Below are 17768 nucleotides of genomic sequence, written 5' to 3'. Positions count from 1 at the left end.
CTCTCACTTGTTAAGCACAAGTTAGAAATGTTTAACTTCTTAACGGATTATCTCCCAGACCTATTTTCTTATCAGAAACTAGGCTGAATGAGAATTCATCGCATGACGTACTTCCTGCTATCCCCCAAAGTTATGCAATTGTTAGACAAGATAGGCAGTCGAAAGGGGGTTGGATTACTATTATCTTTGAAAAGTCAACTAGATGTACGGTTACAGGATTTGGCATCTCAGGAAGTGAGGCAGGGTTCTTCTCTCTTAAGTTGTCCAGCAATTTTTCCTTACCCAGTTTTTTTATCTATCGGCCTCTAGGTTCGGTGGCCAGTTTTATGTCATCTCTAACAGAACTCCTGCCATCTTCCTTCCTACACTTCTCTAATTTGAAGTTTATTGGATACCTTAATCTCCACTTTGATGACATTACATGTCCTGAGGTGGGTTCTCTAATTGCAGCCTTGGAAGCCCTTCAACTCTCACAATTGGTCATGATCTAGATCCTGTTTTTTAATTCTTAACTAATTTAATTTTGGGTTGCCCTTTGCCCCTTATACGGTCTGACCATTTTGCTATACCACTCCAGGTCCCTGTTGCTAACTTTTTATCTATACCTGTCCAAAGTCAGTCGGTAAGGACTCGGAAATGGGCAAAGGAGACCACGGCCCACTTTACTCAGGCTCTGGTCTCGATTCGCCCTACCCTGCATCAGGGTGTTTATTTAGCTAACTCAAAGATTGGATAACTGGGCACTAGATTAAATTGCACCAAGGGTTGACCATACTGCTAAAAGGTCTAAACCCTCAGCAGGATGGTTTAGTGATGAACTACTTGCATTAAAAAAGAACTGCAAACGCCTAGGGCGCTTAGTGTAGGAATGTTAAACCCACCGATAAGGCCAACTATCGGGAAGCCTTGAAGGGATACCACAGACATATTACGGTGACTCGCCTTGCTTTTTATGCCAGCAAAGTTAAGTCGGCCCAAAATTCCACTGAGACATTTTTTCTATTTGTCAAATCTTTATCCTCTTTGGATCGAGCGTCGGCGGCTATTCCACCATCACAGGATGGCTGTAATGCGACTGCTCAGTTTTGTGCTAATAAGGTTGCATATGTTTACTCTACATTCCCTGAGGTGTCCAGGAACACCCCATGCCACAGTGTGTGGTTTGAACCACTGTCGGATAGCTCACGGCTATCCTTGTATGAAGTCATTAAACTTGAAGAGAAGTCTTCTTTGATGGCAGCAGTGAAGTCGGGTTCTCCCTCTGACCCTGATGATCCAGGGGTTCTGGAAGGAGGAATGCCAGTGATCACACCTATGCTTTGTGCCTTTTTGAACAGCTGCTTAGGGGCAGGTAGGGTCCTTCAATGCTGGAACCATGCCACTGTGGGCCTCTTCTAAAGAAACCTGGTCTTGTTCCGCTCAAACCTGAAACTTTCAGGCCAATATCATTGATCTGTTTTGCTTCTATGATGGCTGAAAAAGGGGTACAACAGCAGCTTTCCATTTTTAAAAGAGCTTCTTCATTGGACTCAGTTGGGCTTTCGCTCCGTGTATAGCACAGAGTCGCCATTGCTTCTAGCGTCGGAGTCCATCCGTCAAGTCATGGACTGGAGTGATACAGCAGCAGTGCTGATGTTAGATCTTAGTGCAGCCTTTGACACCGTGTTCCACAGCCTCCTGCTTGAACGATTGTGGGCATGCGGGCTTGGGAATTCTGCTTTGCAGCGGTGAGCCTCCTTTCTGCAGGACCGTTCCTTTCAGGTGCCATTGAAACCTTTTCTATCTCAGGTTTTCCCACTGCAGCGGGGGTGCCCCAGGATTCTTCCTTGAGCCCTACATTATTCAATCTGTATTTGTGCCCCGTGGCTAATATCGTAGAGTGATACAGGCTTAATATCATTACATACGCCGATGATACACAATTGGTTATCACCCAGTCACAGAATGGAACTGACACTGCTGCACTGTTAAGGGCCTCTTTGACGGAGGTGGCCCAGTGCATGGACCTCAGTTGTCTCAAGCGAAATGCTGGAAAATGGAGGTCCTTATCTTGGGTAACCAGCCATCTATCTGGTCCTCTGCCTGGTGGCCTGACGTGTTTGGCCCTCTGCCTCTTGCCTTTTGCCTTTAGCCTCTTCCCTCTTCTCAAGCTGAAAGTCAAGAACCTCTGCATCTGTTTCAATGCCACGCTTACCTTGGATAGTCAGATCACAGCCCTTGCAGGCAGGGGCTTCATGATCTTAAATTCCTTTAGCAAGATTTTTGGACTCCTCCCTGAGGCTGCCAGAAAGACAGTAGTCCAGGTCTTGGTCATTTCAAGGCTACTTGCACCCTTTCTTTAAGCATTATGTACCTACTAGAAGGTTAAGATCTGCCGGGTCTTTGCTAGTATCGGTTCCCATTGTTAAAAAGGCGTAGGTTGGAGGTTGTTCCTTTCGTTTTCTAGCAGCCCAGCGATGGAACTCCCAGCCTTTGCTAATTAGACAGGAATCTTCAGAAGTACTGTTCCGCAAAAAGTTGAAGACTTGGCTGTTTAGGTAATCCCAAGCTGCCAGGTTTCATCTCTAGTTTTTGTGTGCGGATCTGGGTCACTTTATGTAGCACTGGGACACTTCGGAGCGAGGTAGCTTTGCGCTGTACAAATTAATTTATTATCATTATATCATCACTGGCCTAGACAGACTAAGCCTACATACGAACTTCCACAAACATCGCTGGATACATCCTACATGTCATTTTTGTAAATCCAGAGCTAGTTACCTTTCAAAAGATTACTCCAGTCACATGGTCAGACTAGCATCTGGTAGCCTTCTAACTCAAAACACCACAACTCACCACACCTAAGGCCACCTTACATGCATCCACCTTTCGACCGTGGAACAAACTAACAGATGTAGACACAATAAATTCATTTAAAAACTCTATGAGTCGCTCCAGGAAGCTTTTCATATCCTAATACCTGTCAACACGTGCTGGATTCATTGTTGGCAGCCAATCCGCTCTCAGCATGGGATCTGTCAGATCCGCAGAGGATCGGCGTCCCTGGATATCTTTATTTCTTTTTCCTTTAATACTTCAAAAACTACTGAACATATTTGCACCAAATCACAAAAAGAGATCTTTCTGGGTCAAGATCCAGCCTTCTGCCAAATTTAGTGTCATTCCGTTCAGCGGTTCAGACTGTAGTCGTGTCTAAAATCTCTATGGGAATTAACATCGGAAACCCGTTCATTTTTACGGCCCCTTTTCTTGCCCCCTGCTTGACGAATCACCCCGAAACTTTCCATGCACAACAAGACACGGGTGGGTGCTTTTATTTACAGAATTTGGTGATGATTCGTCAAACGACACCAAAGTTATAAGCAAACCAAAAAAAACTATTTTCCTATGGAAACTGGGTCCTAACTACAACTACCCACTAGCACCACCAATATATATATTAACTTTCACTCTTTTGTCTATGCCTCCTCCTGATCCACATTATATTTGTGCTCATAGTCATGTGTTCTCTGTCCTTACTTCCCACCTGTGCCCTTTCTTCCATTTCCCTATCTTAAATACTACTCCATCACTGGTGCTCCGCTCACACTTTTACCCTCACACCTCCTACCCCACCTTCCTCTCTCTCCTTCTCTTCTTCCACCCCGATCTCTGAGTCCGTCTACTCACCTACCCATTACACCACTTTTCTCTTTCTTCCATCTCCTTCTAACTCCATCCTTCTGCAGTTCTTTTTACAACTGTCACACCACACTCACTAGCCACTGCGTCTCCAAGCACATCAGACCAAGAAGCAGCCTATCTTCTCCCGTCTAAGAAGTCCACAGCTCCAGCCATACCTGCAGTGATGGCTCCACCTGGGAGGCCAGGAAGCAGTCTCTTATGACCCAGGTTTTCTTCTTCAGCAGGACCCTGTCGGGGACGTCGTGGTGGGCATTCTTGAACTTCTGCACCTCCAAGCAGAAGCGGAGATGGTTCTCCAGCAGGGGGAGATCCTCCATAGGCCCATAGGTCTGAAGATATTTCAGAAAATGCAGCATCTCTAGTGTGGGCCACCCTTCAGCTGCCTGCTGCAGTGATCTCGACAGCAGGTCCTTGTCTTCTGAAGTTGGCTGGGCCCGGACCTTGTGCACCATCTTGGCCTTCCTCTTCTTCAAGCGTCGGAGGATCAGCTTTGATACCAGTGTGTGCAGGAGTGGCTCCAGCCTGGCCCACCCTCCTGGTCCTACCTGGGAAGGCTGCACCCCGCACGCTACAAGCCCTTCAGCTATGTCCTTCCAAAAGCGGCCGAACGACTCTTCCAGCAAGGAGCAAAGAAAGCCCCCTATCGCCTCTAGACATTCATCACTGATTTTTCCATGGGTCACCTCAGCTTCTAGCTGTTTGATAAGGGTTTTTGGAACTGGGTTCAGGGGCCAAACCCTCTGGGCACAATCCATTGCCAGGAATTTCGCCACAAGCCTAAGACGTCTCTTCCCAGCTTTGGCCGCTCTGCATACGTTCAGTTGGTGAAGCATCTCCAACACCTCCTGCAGTTCCGCACCCTCCGTGTCATGGACTGCCTTCTGGTAGATGTTAAACACCGTCGTGCTCTGCAGCAGCTCAAAGGGTGGACCTCTTTGGGTCTCAGAGTCCGGCTGCACCTGAGGACACTGGATGGAAGAGGTAGTTGTTCTCTGTTTCTTCTTTTTGTGGGGGCTCCTGCCCCCTTCGATGTTGAATCGGACAGTCCCTCTTCTCTTTCCGGCTCTGCAATGAATAGAAGAAGGTTAGAAACTTGTTCACCTGATACTAGAAACCCCAAGCGTATTCCAGCACTGATGGAGTCCCTTGTAAACAAATCCACCATCCAGTAGACGCACAAGTTAAAGGGTTAACAGGTCATTTGATTAGGTACATACCCCACCATCATTTTAGTTACCAAGTCCCCGCCCCATAACTTCCCTGCTGTCACACTAGCTATACCATTACTACGGTTGCCATCACTGAGACACGCCATCACGTCAGCCAAAGCGTTATTGTAGATTGGGCTAGTCTCTGCCACTAACTATTGATCCTTTTTGAAAATCACGTTAATTCAGTGTTCAATCTTGCATGAAAAAAATGATAGTGTGGAAATGTTGGTGGTAGACTCCGCCCCTTTCTATAGAGTGGAGGCACTTCGTCACTTCGCAGAGTCATTGGACTCGCTGGTGGTTGGAAGAATGTGTGCACCAATCAGCAAGCACTATAGACATCTACCCCCGACTACCAAGACAAAAACATCCCTTAATCTCAAGATCTATGCCCTTAGCAATCGTTACCAACAAACAGTACTTTGCCAAACTGCCTGCCGCACAACACCCTTCACTGTGGTTTTACCAACTCTCTGGCACAGACATTCACTGTTTATAATGTACGCACCACCTTCAAATTACTACAGCTCGCGCACCTCTGTTCACAGTCGTCACCTCACTCGCCACCCTACATTAACTATACCTCACCACTCTAGCATGCACTGTGTTCTCACAAGTCACGTTAGTGTCATAAGTGTTGTTATGAATGCTATTTCACATGCTATACGTTATGTAGTATGCAATGGTATAACTAGTACATGGAGAAGGGGCGAGTGAGTGAATGAGTGGTGTTCCTATAGAGTGCACTCCACTCCTAGAGGTATAGATAATGTAGTGTAGCGGGTGAGGTGAGGTGACCACAGTATGCACCGAAGTGTGCGACTTATAGTAATTTGAGGTTGTGCGTAAATCATAAATGTAAATTATAAATATAACTTTAATATTTGTGTAGTTTATGTTTGCACAGAAAGAAGAAATTACGCTTTCCTAACTACATTTATCCTTAGCCTTTGGTTTTGTTATTGAATTTAATGTTTTTTTATTTTTACCTAAAAAATATTCTAAATCGTGCCGTTTACTGTCATTAAGTGGAGTGTGGTACAGTAGAGTGGAAGTGAGTGTTGTAAAGTTTACTGTCATACAATATAGTGTCCTTGAGTGGCTTAAAGTGGAATGTGCTACGGTCGAGTGGTGTACGGGGGAATAGCATAGAGTGGAGTGGTGTACAGGGGAATAGCATAGAGTAGAGTGGTGTATAGTGGAATAGCATAGAGTGGAGTGGTGTACAGTGGAACAGCGTAGAGTGTTGCTATGCACAGAGGAATGGCGTAGAGAGAACAGGCATCTAGTGGAGTAACGTACACTGGAGTGGTGTAGTGTAGAATAACGTTGAGTTTAGTGGTATACAGTCTAGGGAAATAGGGTGGAGTGGCATATAGTGGCATAGCATAGAGTAGAGTGCAGTGTTGTACAGTGAAATGGCGTAGAGAGTAGTGACAAAGTGTGGAGTGGCGTATAGTGGAGTGGTGTAGAATGTAGTGTTGTACAGTGTAATAGCGTACGCTGGATTTTCGTGGTGTGGTGTATGGTCCAGTGGCATACAGTGAAATAGGGTAGAGTGCAGTGGTGTACACTGAAGTGGTGCACAGTGGAGAGCCATAGAGTAGGATAGTGTACAGTGTAGTGTAGTGTGGAGTTGTGTACAGTGGAGCAGCCTACAGTGGAGGGGCATACAGTGAAGTGGTGTAGACTAGAGTGTCATAGAATCAAGTGGCGTTTGGGATAATAGCACAGAGTACAGCGGTGTGGAGTGGCATACAGTTGATTAATGTAGAGTAAAGTGGCTTTGAGTGGAGTGACATGGAGTGGCGTAGAGTGTAATAGCGTAGAGTGAAGTGGCATAGCATGGAGTCGCGTGGAGTGGAGTGTGTTATTTGAAACTGACGTAGCGTGAAAGTGTGTGAACGGATGTATACGTAATGTGGCAAGAATAAACATTATGAGGTGTAAATGGCCCTTTTTGGTTGCATGTGTGAATAGTGTAAGTAGTGGTAAAGTTATATATTTTGAAAAAAATGTAGTTATATATTGTGCGATTGTATACAGCAGTACATTTGCGGTATACCTTAGTATATATGGATGAGAAGTCAGTATGTGATTGGCTAATGGCTGTGGGGATACCAAAGGCAAAAGGCCACCATGTAGTTTTTATCAGAGTTTTGTTGTGTTCCGCATTTCACTGCGTTCTAAGTTAAGGTCTTATATATGGCTAAGTATTGGGGTCTATTGTTGTTTATTACCTATTAACACTATTTTAAGTGGTAACACATAAAGGTATGACTGGGGTACTCAGTATTTTCATTTAAAATACAAAGGAATGTATTCATATGTTTCCCTGCCTATTACCACTTTAATGAAGTGGTAATAGATAGGGGAAAAATACCAAAATCACTACTTACCTAGATTTGAAGGCATAACACAGAACACAGCCAAACTGTACCTAATAAAAACATAGCTGCCTTTAACTTTTGTAAAGGCAGTCATCAGCCAATCACCTAATGACTTGCCGTCGCTATGTACCGTGGTACTTTCGCAAAATACAGAGAAAACAGATCTCACTAAGTTAAAATGCCTTATAACTTAAAAAATACTTACCCGTTTTAACTGTAGTGCCTGAGAGGTTAATCTGAGCACCATAATGTGCAATCCTGCTAAATTTCATGTAAATGTGTTCAGCTGTTTTGTTGCTACGTGTAATACAAGAAGTCTATGTAAAATGCATTGGGGTCAAAACCTGCTTTGAACCCACCCGTCTTTCTTTGCCCCCCCCCCTTCACCAATCACCGTGAAACTTTACATCGTCTGCCAATATAGAAAGAAGAATAGTCCTGCAACGTTTTGTGGAGATTCGTCAAACGGACACAAAGTTATTAGAGGGCAAAATTCTGTGGAGTTCCTTTCTCTGATAACCATAAATATAAGTGCAGAGGGGCTACCACCATTCTGTGTTATTATATATATATATATATATATATATATATATATATATATATATATATATATATACCGAGAAAGGTGCCTGCTGTAGAAAGACCCCACGACAGGTAAATATCAGCCAACGCTTATTTATTGGAGGGAACAGCATAGGTGAAGACCTGCAGCATAAAAGGTACTGTCCAAAATGCCTGACGCGTTTCGTGGAGGAACCACTTCTTCAGAAGCAGCGGACTTCGTATTGCAGAGGCACGGCATTTTCAGACACCACCAACTAAATCAATGATCCTGCCTCTGTGGGCGTGGCCACTCCTGTGGCCCGATGGTACTTGTAGTGTCTTTGTATTTCTACCGTGAGCTGGCGTGCCTCTGTAACCACAATGTTCCAAATAATCCACAGTGGGTAATGCTGAAAGGCTCCAACACACTGCTGACACTATTATCTCCAATCAACCGGCACCTGTCCCTTTGGCAGCAGCGTCGTTTGGCGTCAGCATTACCCACTGTGGATTATTTGGAACATCGTGATTACAGAGGCACGCCAGCTCACAGTAGAAATACAAAGACACTACAAGTACCATCGGGCCACAGGAGTGGCCACGCCCACAGAGGCAGGATCATTGATTTAATTGGTGGTGTCTGAAAATGCCGTGCCTCTGCAATACGAAGTCCGCTGCCTCTGAAGAAGTGGTTCCTCCACGAAACGCGTCAGGCATTTTGGACAGTACCTTTTATGCTGCAGGTCTTCATCTATGCTGTTCCCTCCAATAAATAAGCGTTGGCTGATATTTACCTGTCGTGGGGTCTTTCTACAGCAGGCACCTTTCTTGGTTTATATATATATATACTAAAAAGAAACAGAGACCTCTGGGTAGTTCCCAAGTTTAGGTGGAGAGCAGCTCCTGTGTAGAGCACCCTCAACACCAGACACTCCTAATTTGCTCACCTAAAATGTCTGTTTTTCTATCAAAGTCTTTAAGCGTAGGATTAGCCCAGTGCCATCCATGCGGAAATAGAAATGGACAAGGTCTTTTCCATTACTACAGTAGTCTTTAAGCATTGGATTAGCCAGTGCTATCCAAGCCGATTTTCAAAATGACAAAAGCCTTTTACCACTCCAGGCACAGTACTACAGCTTTGAGTTGGTAAAATATCAATCAAGCCAACCTGAAATGAGTAAAATCAACCCCTGACACGTGTTTCGCTCTCATTAGAGCTCTTCAGAGAGGTTTAGCTTTGTCCAGACACAAGGGAGCACCCAGTATAAGTCAAAAGGAAACCCTTTCAGGCATAGAGTGACGCATACATTATGAAAAAAAGAAGCAGAGAACTCCGGGTAGTTCTCAAGTTTAGGTGGAATGCAGCTCCTGTATGGAGCACCCTCAACCCCAGCGACACTCTAGAACTGCTCACCTCAAATGTCTGCTTTTCCATCAAAGTCTTTAAGCATTGGATTAGTGCAGTGCCATCCATGCCGAGCAGTAAAATATATTCCGTTTCAAAACGCACCAAGGGGCATATTTACAAGCTAGGCGATAAAATTATCGCCGCTTTAGCGGCAGAAAACTGTCACTAAAATGGCGATAATTGGCTTGATAAAATGCTCTATGGAATTCCAATTGAAGCCCAGGTTAGATGTGAAGGACGTCTAACCTGAGCTTCAATTGGAATTCCATAGAGCATATTATCAAGCCCATTATCGATATTTTAGCGACAGTTTTTTGCCGCTAAAGCGGCGATAATTTTAACGTCTTTCTTGATAATATGCCCCCAAGGTCGCCATATTCTTGCACCTATCTTTTTCCTCATGTAAGTTACTATGGGGCATATTAACAAGGGCTTTATCTCTGCTTTTTTGGCTTTAAAAGCCTGTTGCAGGGATTCTGCTGATACACAGAACTATGCGAAGAACCCCAGGACCTCAGTGAATTGTGGTGTACCAGAAACTCACCTCAGAACCCAGAACCCAGTATCCGGCTAGCATAAGTGTCCCATTCGTTATCCGAGATTTAGCTCGGCGGTCCCAATGTGTAGACAACCCAGAACAAGCGACTCAGTACATACTCAGGAATGGTGGGAATCGGAAATACCTGTTCGTATATTATTCTCACATCAGTCCACAACAATAATCAACAGAGACACGTTGTAAATAAAAGGGGTTTATTTTTATAGACCACGTGTCCTAAGATGCAGTACTTTGGCTAATACAAGCAGACAAATGATTAATATCAAAACCAGCAACATAGTTACAATACCATAGAATATAAAAGGGGTGATCATATTATAATGACAGTGGATACTACCACCTTCCCTTTACTAAGAAGCTAATATTATTATTATGCTAATAGAAGGTCTCTTAGGCTTGAATAGGGGACCCCATACCTCAAAGATCAGCTTAGTGAAATCACATCACAGGAGCATCAGGAGACTTCTCGCAGGAAGGCTCGTCTTCGGTCTGAATAATAAACATGATGTCTGTGATACTAAAAGCACTAATTTTCAGGCATTTGCAGCTGCGCGTGTGTTATGGCTAAATAGTGGGCCGATCAACCTAGAGTGAAAAACATGCATTGTGTAATACCCCAGACTGTTTGTCACACCATGTACAGACCAAGGTCGCTGCGCAGAGCTTGGGATAGTAACAACAGATCGCGCTTGTGTGAAGCAAGTCTCGAGTCAACAGTCTGTTTTAAGAAATAACATGTAAACGCAGTGCCGTGTGCAAAAGCAAAAAGATGGCTTTCTAACATCCAACGTGGTCATGCTAACCCAACAATGCCTGTACGTATTCAGAGAGAACTCACTACACGCCCCCTTGATCGAAGCACTATTTAGTAGGCAAGAAAAGAGAGAACGCAGAGTTCAGTTTCGTCAGAGCAGAACAAGGCGTAACCAATTCAAAGGTTCAGAATGAGTTAAAGTCTGAAACGAAAAAAAATTGAAAAGCAACAGGGGAAACTGTGGAGTCCGGAAAAAAAATATAATCAATTAATAAAAAAAAAAAAACTCAAAACAACCATCAGGGAGAAAATAAAAAAGTGTATATGCCGCGGCAGGGTGCTGTCCAGGAGCGACAGGCGCCAAGGACGATAGTTCAGTCAATCCATGAATGTATAGGCAGCATATGTGGCAACCGCTTCCAACAAAAAATCATTTGCAGGGCCAGCGAAAGTCTCAGCCATCCAATCCATCAACGAGAAGGAACACACGTGTTCTTCAATCAGCGGAGCTTCCAGCACGATCAGAGGGCACCCGGAATGTTCCTCCAAATAGCTCATAGCCAAGAAGTTGTAGGCAGCTGTAGAGATGTCCCAATTACCCAGGATCCCATGTGCTGCTCCACAAGCCATTATCCGGACACCAGAACAGGTCAACTCGTGAGACACTAAGGGCCTCATTAGTCGATCGAAATCCGGCACCGGAGACACCAGGCTGGTCAAGCACAAATCCAAAGGCCATTCAAAGGGGCAATCCAGGCAGTGTAGCACAGGCTGTACGCAGGTGAAGTAGCAATACCGGAAGGACAATCCATACGCCAGGCTTAATGACGCCATTGGCAGAGTTCCATAAAAGTCAAGCATCCTATCCCGAAGAAGCTGCAGGCGGGACAGGTGCACGAGTGGCACAGATGGAGCAGCCATTTCGTAGTATGAAAAGGAAAAGCAGCACACCTGCCACTAGCGCCAGAAGTAGCGGAACACCTCCAAAGATGCTCGAGAAAAGGGAATGAAAAAAGCCCGGAACCACACCAAAAATAGTTTGGAAAGAGGTCACGAGACCCGAGCCCACAAGTTTAAAAAAATGAGCCAGGCCGGTCGTGGACGAGGCATTGAAAATAGTTTGGATCAAAGAGCCGAAATGTAGGGGGAGGTCAGTATTCAGAAGCGCCTGTACCTCTGTGCGCGTATTAGCAACGTGAAGGTCGAATGTTTCACGAGAGGAAGTCAAAGACACCTCTTTTTGGGACAATAAGGCTCTTATTCTGCTCAACTTGTTGAACTCTGCTTTCAAGGTTGGAATCGAAGGCCAGATAGAAACATCCAGCCGCCCATGCGGGGGTGGAAAGAGAACATTATTGCAGCAGACCACTTTCTGCGAGACAGTTACAATATACGGGATTCCCACTAACATCCCACAGCAAGCTTCACTATTCAAAATCAAATAACTACCGTTAGCAAGCAGTGTGAAAGAAGGCGTAATCACAGGCACTGGGACACCCCGTAGGACGCATGCTAAATTCGGTGCTTGTACATTGCATGCGCCGTGTAATTGAATGTGCCTACATACCAAGGAATGGTCAGGTGACGTGGTACATTCCTCGCCTTTCAAATAAACCTCAGTCCCGTCCCTAGTACATCTATACGTAAAGGGGAGGGACCAAACCTCATGTATGAAAGCGGTGCCCAGCGGTTCATATCTACCCAAAGCATAATGTTTCATACAAGAAGTGAACTTAAAAAGCGCAAAAGGGAGAGTTATCAATCCGTGGACTAACCACGTAGCTGAATTGATCTCCGCTACAGAAAAAGGCAACGGTTCTAATTTTTCAATATGTAACAATGAATATGTAGCATCCTTCATGGACATAAATCGCTGCTTGTCAGTAAGGTTAAAGGGAAGAAATAACGATGTAGTGTTAAGATAGTCCCAAGGGACTCTCCCCGCCTTTAACGTCTGCAATGTCCATGCAAACTGCATAACAGAACGTAACTGGTTTTGACCATGATATAACACAGACATATCATCATGCACAATATCAACCACAGAAGAAACAATATTATCTAATGTATAAATCCTAGAAGAGAGAGTGCTAATGCTATTATCGATAACAGCTAAAACCTTCTCCATGTTTGCTTGGTCAATAGCTCTCAACCTGGAAGCTGCCTCAATCTGCGACAACTTCCAGACTTCGTTGTAAATAGCATACGCCCACCTTTTTGTTCTGCCACCCACAGGACCCTTAACAAAATCATTCAAATCTATTTTGTCATGTAATTGTGATAAATGATCTTTGACAGATGCCAAAGTGGAATGTCGCAGCCAAGATTGACATAACTTTCCCACAGAGTATGTAGTTACAGTATGTGACGACTCAAACCGAGGGTCTACGCGTTCCTGAGTATACCCCGGTTTCAGCCCCAGAAAACGTCGTTGACAGATATCTGAACTGCTTTGCCAAATTAACCAACCCTCACTATTAACTTTCGAAATATTGAAAGATGTATTTGAAACTAAGGATTGCAAAGCAGCAAGGGACAGATCTGTGTGGTTATCCCAATTGGGGTAAGCGCCCAGATCTGGCACAGAAGGTGACTTTAATTGTTTAGAAGTAGCCAATCCAAAACAGGTGGTTTGGAAGATGGATGAATTTAAAAATAAAATATGATTTGGTATAAGACAGGCACGATGTAAAGCCTCTGTACCCTGTACCTGCCACGGCTTGGAACCCCAAACCGATTTTAGATCAATAGTAGCCTTCCATACATCATAACCTTTGATTGACAACTCGTCCATAAAGGACTTAGAATAAAGTAGCTTCGTGTGTGTCAGTCTAACCTTTGCGGCAGACTCAGGCAGCACCTTAAAATAAAACGCTGCCGGGTTGGAAACACTGAAATCGGTAAAATATGAATACTTGTTAACTAGTGTTTGTGAACTTCCGAATTCGGGAGTAGGACAGTGTTCCCATTGGGTAAAATTTACAACATTTCTAAATGTATTTGCTTTATGCAGGAAATGATTGCCATAATGTTGAAAACAATACTGTTCCGCATAATTAGCCGCATTTTCGTATAAATCTTCAGCATCAAAAGCGGCATAATATTTCAAATCAGAAAACAGTGATTCAATGGCGTGTACATCCCAATCATCAGAACGTATGTTCTGCCTAACCACATCACCCATAGAAACACGAAATACATTAGGTACATTAATGACCTCTGTAGGCCCATGAATTTGGAATTTAACAGCATCCCATGCGATTCCATCCAAGACGGGCCAGGCAGTAATATTCACAAAAGTCTGGTCCCTCTTCATGATGTGGGACGAGGAGTGGGGGGCCAAAGTTCCATTGATAAGTCTAATTGTCGATCTCTCACTCAGATAGTGGCCATCCACAAGACGGAAAAAAACTATTACAAATCCAATGGACATAAACAAAAAAACACTGAAAAGCAACAGCCAAATGTATGTCCAAGGGGCAATCAAAAAATGTCTCTTAAACCAGCTGAAAAAAACTGCAATGTTCGATGGGGGGCTTGAGGGCAATGAGTCAGTGTCAAAGGAGAAACGGGACTGTCCAAGCGCCGTAGATTGTAAAACAGGTGAGGGACCACGTGTAGGATAAGCATACTCAGTCTCTTCGGGCAAACCACCAGCCGACGGTATCAACAAGGGATCAGTAACCGATTGCATCTCGATGGCAACATCAGGCAAGGTGTTAGAAGCAAGAGTCAACATTGAATTTCTTTGCATCGTCTGGCATGAAACTGCTGGAGTCACACTAAGAAGTATCGGCCACTCGCTGAAGTTTGACATTGTCAATAGAGATGTACCTGTTTTCTTTGCGACCAGGAAGTGGAGGTAAAATGACTGTTCTTGTACCCTGCACTCCAAGCACTGGAACTGGTGCACGATAAGAGGGGCCGAACTCCTTTTTGTTCTCCACCTTCTCACGGACCAGATCACCAACTCGGGGTAGCCAGCCGACTACCGGAATCTGAACTTCAGCTTCAGATGTGGAGGGCATGTGTTCCTTCGATAGAGTGTCTCTGGCTTCTTGCAGAGTCTGTAAAACAGCACAGTGATCATCTACGTCAAAGGGTGCGGTCGACGCCGCGATGTCTAGACCATCAAGGTCTGGTACAAACATTCTGATTCCGAAGAGCATCATGTACGGGGTCCGCCCACCCAGAGACCTTCTAGGGAGATTATTAAGTGCACGTTGAACGTTATACAAATGGGCTAGCCAGTTCCGGCCTGTGCCTAAAACACGGGCGGTCAATGATTGCTTTAAGTCACGGTTCATTCGCTCCACCACACTATTACCCTCAGGCCGGTAGGGGGACGAAAATTTGACTAGGACCCCCAAATTTCTCATAGCCTCCTTGTAAGCCTTAGAGGCAAACGCAGGGCCCTGATCAGAATGGAAGGTACCACACGCAAAAGTTCCCACAAAGACACGCAAATCTCTGATGACAGTCCGCGAGTCAGCACTCCTTTGTGGCCATACCCACAGAAAACGTGTGCACGAATCCACTGCAACCAAGATGTACTTGTACGCAGTATCAGAAGAAAAAGGACCGCAGTGATCCAAATAAACACAACCAAATGGTTTATTGGATATGTACAACTGTGTTTGTGATGGGCGCGCAACAGTAGAAGGTTTAATCTGTTGGCAAATGTCACAATCGAGAACATAAGCGCGCGCTTGTTTATATAAACCGAACCACCAGTAACGTTGTTGTAGCAGAGATATAGTGGCTGACACCCCGGCGTGGGCTGACGCCAACCCCTCATGAGCAGCCAGAATCAGTGCGGGTCTGCAGTCCGCGTTGGGAATAATTCTGTCACCAACGTCGTTAATCCTCACTAATGGGACATTGTCAGGACTTAAATGGTAAATGTAACGAGAAGGAAAACCCTTCGGGTAATCGCCTCCCTTTTCTGTAGCAGCAATAGCTGCCAAGATGTCATCATCAATCTTACTCTTTGATCTGGTTACTGCTGCCACTAAGTATGTAGCCACTGCTGTTTTTGCTGCCTCGTCAGCCAAGCCGTTGCCGACAGCATGGACACCAAGTCGTTGGTGACCAAGAGTGTGAATTACATTCACGAGTGGGAGACGTTCTTTAAAGTCTGCCACTCGAACCCAAAGCGTTTTATGCTTAATTGTGCCACCTTTTGTGTCTCGATAATCATTCTGAGACCAGAAGTGTAAATTGTCATTATAGGACTGGACACAGTAGAAAGAATCACTCACTATTAGAGTAGTGACTCGGGGATCAGCAAACTCCAGTGCAAGCACTAGAGCCCGAAGCTCCGCCAATTGCGCGGTACAATCGCCCAATGTCTGCGTATGCACTGCATCAGATTGGAATTCACCATTTACGAAAGTACCTACGACAATTGCGCAAGCCGCTGAGTAGGCGTGCTTTGATCCAATTGCGGGCTGCGCAGACCCGTCAGTGTATATGACACAATGGTATTCTTCGAGCGGGCGCAAAGACAGAGGAGCCGGATGAACGAATTCATACTGCAAGAACTCTTGAGTCTGTAATGAGGCATCAAAGATGTAGGTGACGTCTGGCGACGTCAGTGTCGTGGCCCATTGTATCCACCGAGGATGCAAAGCTTTAGAATTTGGTACACTTGCCTTTGTCACCGCTTCTAAGGCGGGATAGGGTGTTACAACCAGAATCTGTTTCCCATGTGACAGTGCGCGTTCTTTAAGGATCGCCATCTGTACAGCAGTCAGAACTTTTTCGACCGCGGAAAAACGTAATTCAGCAGAGGTGTACAAGTGGGATTTGTACGCAATGGGGACTGTATCGCCCTCATTAAACGTCAAATACGTGAAACCCACGGCGCCTGGCACTATTCTTATTACCAAGTTGGTGCGGTTATCACGTGTCAGCAAATATTGTGAAGCAAGAAGGTCAGCCTGTAAAGACTGTAAAATTTTAGAATGTTCCAGCTGCCAGCTAGACTTCGAAAATGTGGGTTGTACCAAGGCGTAAAGCGGCTTGATACGCTGGGCATAATCAGGAATGTACGTACGGCCGAAATTCAGAAAGCCCAGTAGAGATTGTAATTTCTTTAGTGTCGTTGGCGCACTCAAGCATGCGCACTTCTCCAGAAAGTGGGGAGCTAACCCCTTTCCTTCATTATTGAGCTCGTAGCCCAAAAACAACACTGTATATTCCGCGATGTGAGACTTCGCAAAATTGAATTTGTAGCCATAGTCAGCAAAACTCACTACAATATTGTCGACTCGAGACAGATGCGGCAACAGCTCGTCATCCGTGAGGTAGATATCGTCAACATAGGAGTATGCCTCGGGGTCTATTCTTTCTAAGAGGGAAACCACGCGAGCGGAAAAGACGCCAGGGCTATTTTTGTAGCCCATGGCTAATCTCGTAAACTGTTTTTGTTTACCGCCCGAAGTAAACGCTGTCCACTGGCTACTCAGTGTGGACAGGTTATGGCTAAAAAAGCCATTGGAAATGTCAAGTGTCGTTTTAAATCGTTTACGCACGAGACTGTCGACTAGAGCCGAACTATGTGTATTTTGTACCGCGCAGGTCCGGCAATGGGAGTTTAGGTGCCGGTAATCCAAAACTAAACGGTACGAGCCGTCAGGCTTCGTCACAGTGAATAAAGGGTTATTCATAGGGGACACACATGTTTCAATTACACCCTGATATTCCAATTGTTCAAGGATCGCCGCGACGTGAGGTCTAGCCTCACGACGCATGGGATATTGGGGCTGAGGCTGGGGCATAGACCGCAATGGAATCTCATGGCAGGGGGACAACCGGTCCCAACCCACCTGAGTACGATATACCGCTGGCGCAAGCGCCAGCGCCCACTCACCAGCGTACATTTCAGCTTGGTCCTTAGGCACCGTGTGCGCAAAGGACGGGAGGATTTTCTCCTCCCCTCTAGGAGCTTCCAAAATGAAGGCCGGGGGCCAATCTGCCTCCGCTAGGAGGATATCATAGGTGGTGGTCAGATTATCCCAAAAAATCCCTTTTATAGTACGTTGTATGTCACCCTCTATTAATAAGACTATTTCAAAAAGTCTATCAGGGGGAGCCACTCTGGTGTCAGCTGTTTCAACAGTAACCAATACATCAGTTGCTGTCGCCGCCAGAAATGGACGCAGAGCTTGACGGACTATGGTAATTTCCGCCGCGCTGTCTAGTAGCGTCAGCGCCC

At 45.2% G+C, this 17768-nt stretch overlaps 1 protein-coding gene across 1 annotated transcript in view; it reads right to left on the bottom strand.

The window, feature by feature from the left end:
* LOC146813699 (uncharacterized) overlaps positions 1-17768 on the bottom strand; it is a 616738-nt gene that overhangs the window by 75688 nt on the left and 523282 nt on the right. Inside the window, exon 16 of the mRNA XM_085610187.1 lies at positions 3840-4749. Coding sequence (XP_085466313.1) covers positions 3840-4749 — 910 coding nt within the window. The remainder of the gene's footprint in view (positions 1-3839; positions 4750-17768) is intronic.

Source organism: Triturus cristatus, chromosome 6 (assembly GCF_964204655.1).
Source record: "Triturus cristatus chromosome 6, aTriCri1.1, whole genome shotgun sequence".
NCBI classification, from domain to species: Eukaryota; Metazoa; Chordata; class Amphibia; order Caudata; family Salamandridae; genus Triturus; species Triturus cristatus.
Note: the sequence above shows the minus strand (reverse complement) of the source record. Positions and strands in the feature narration are given on the sequence as shown.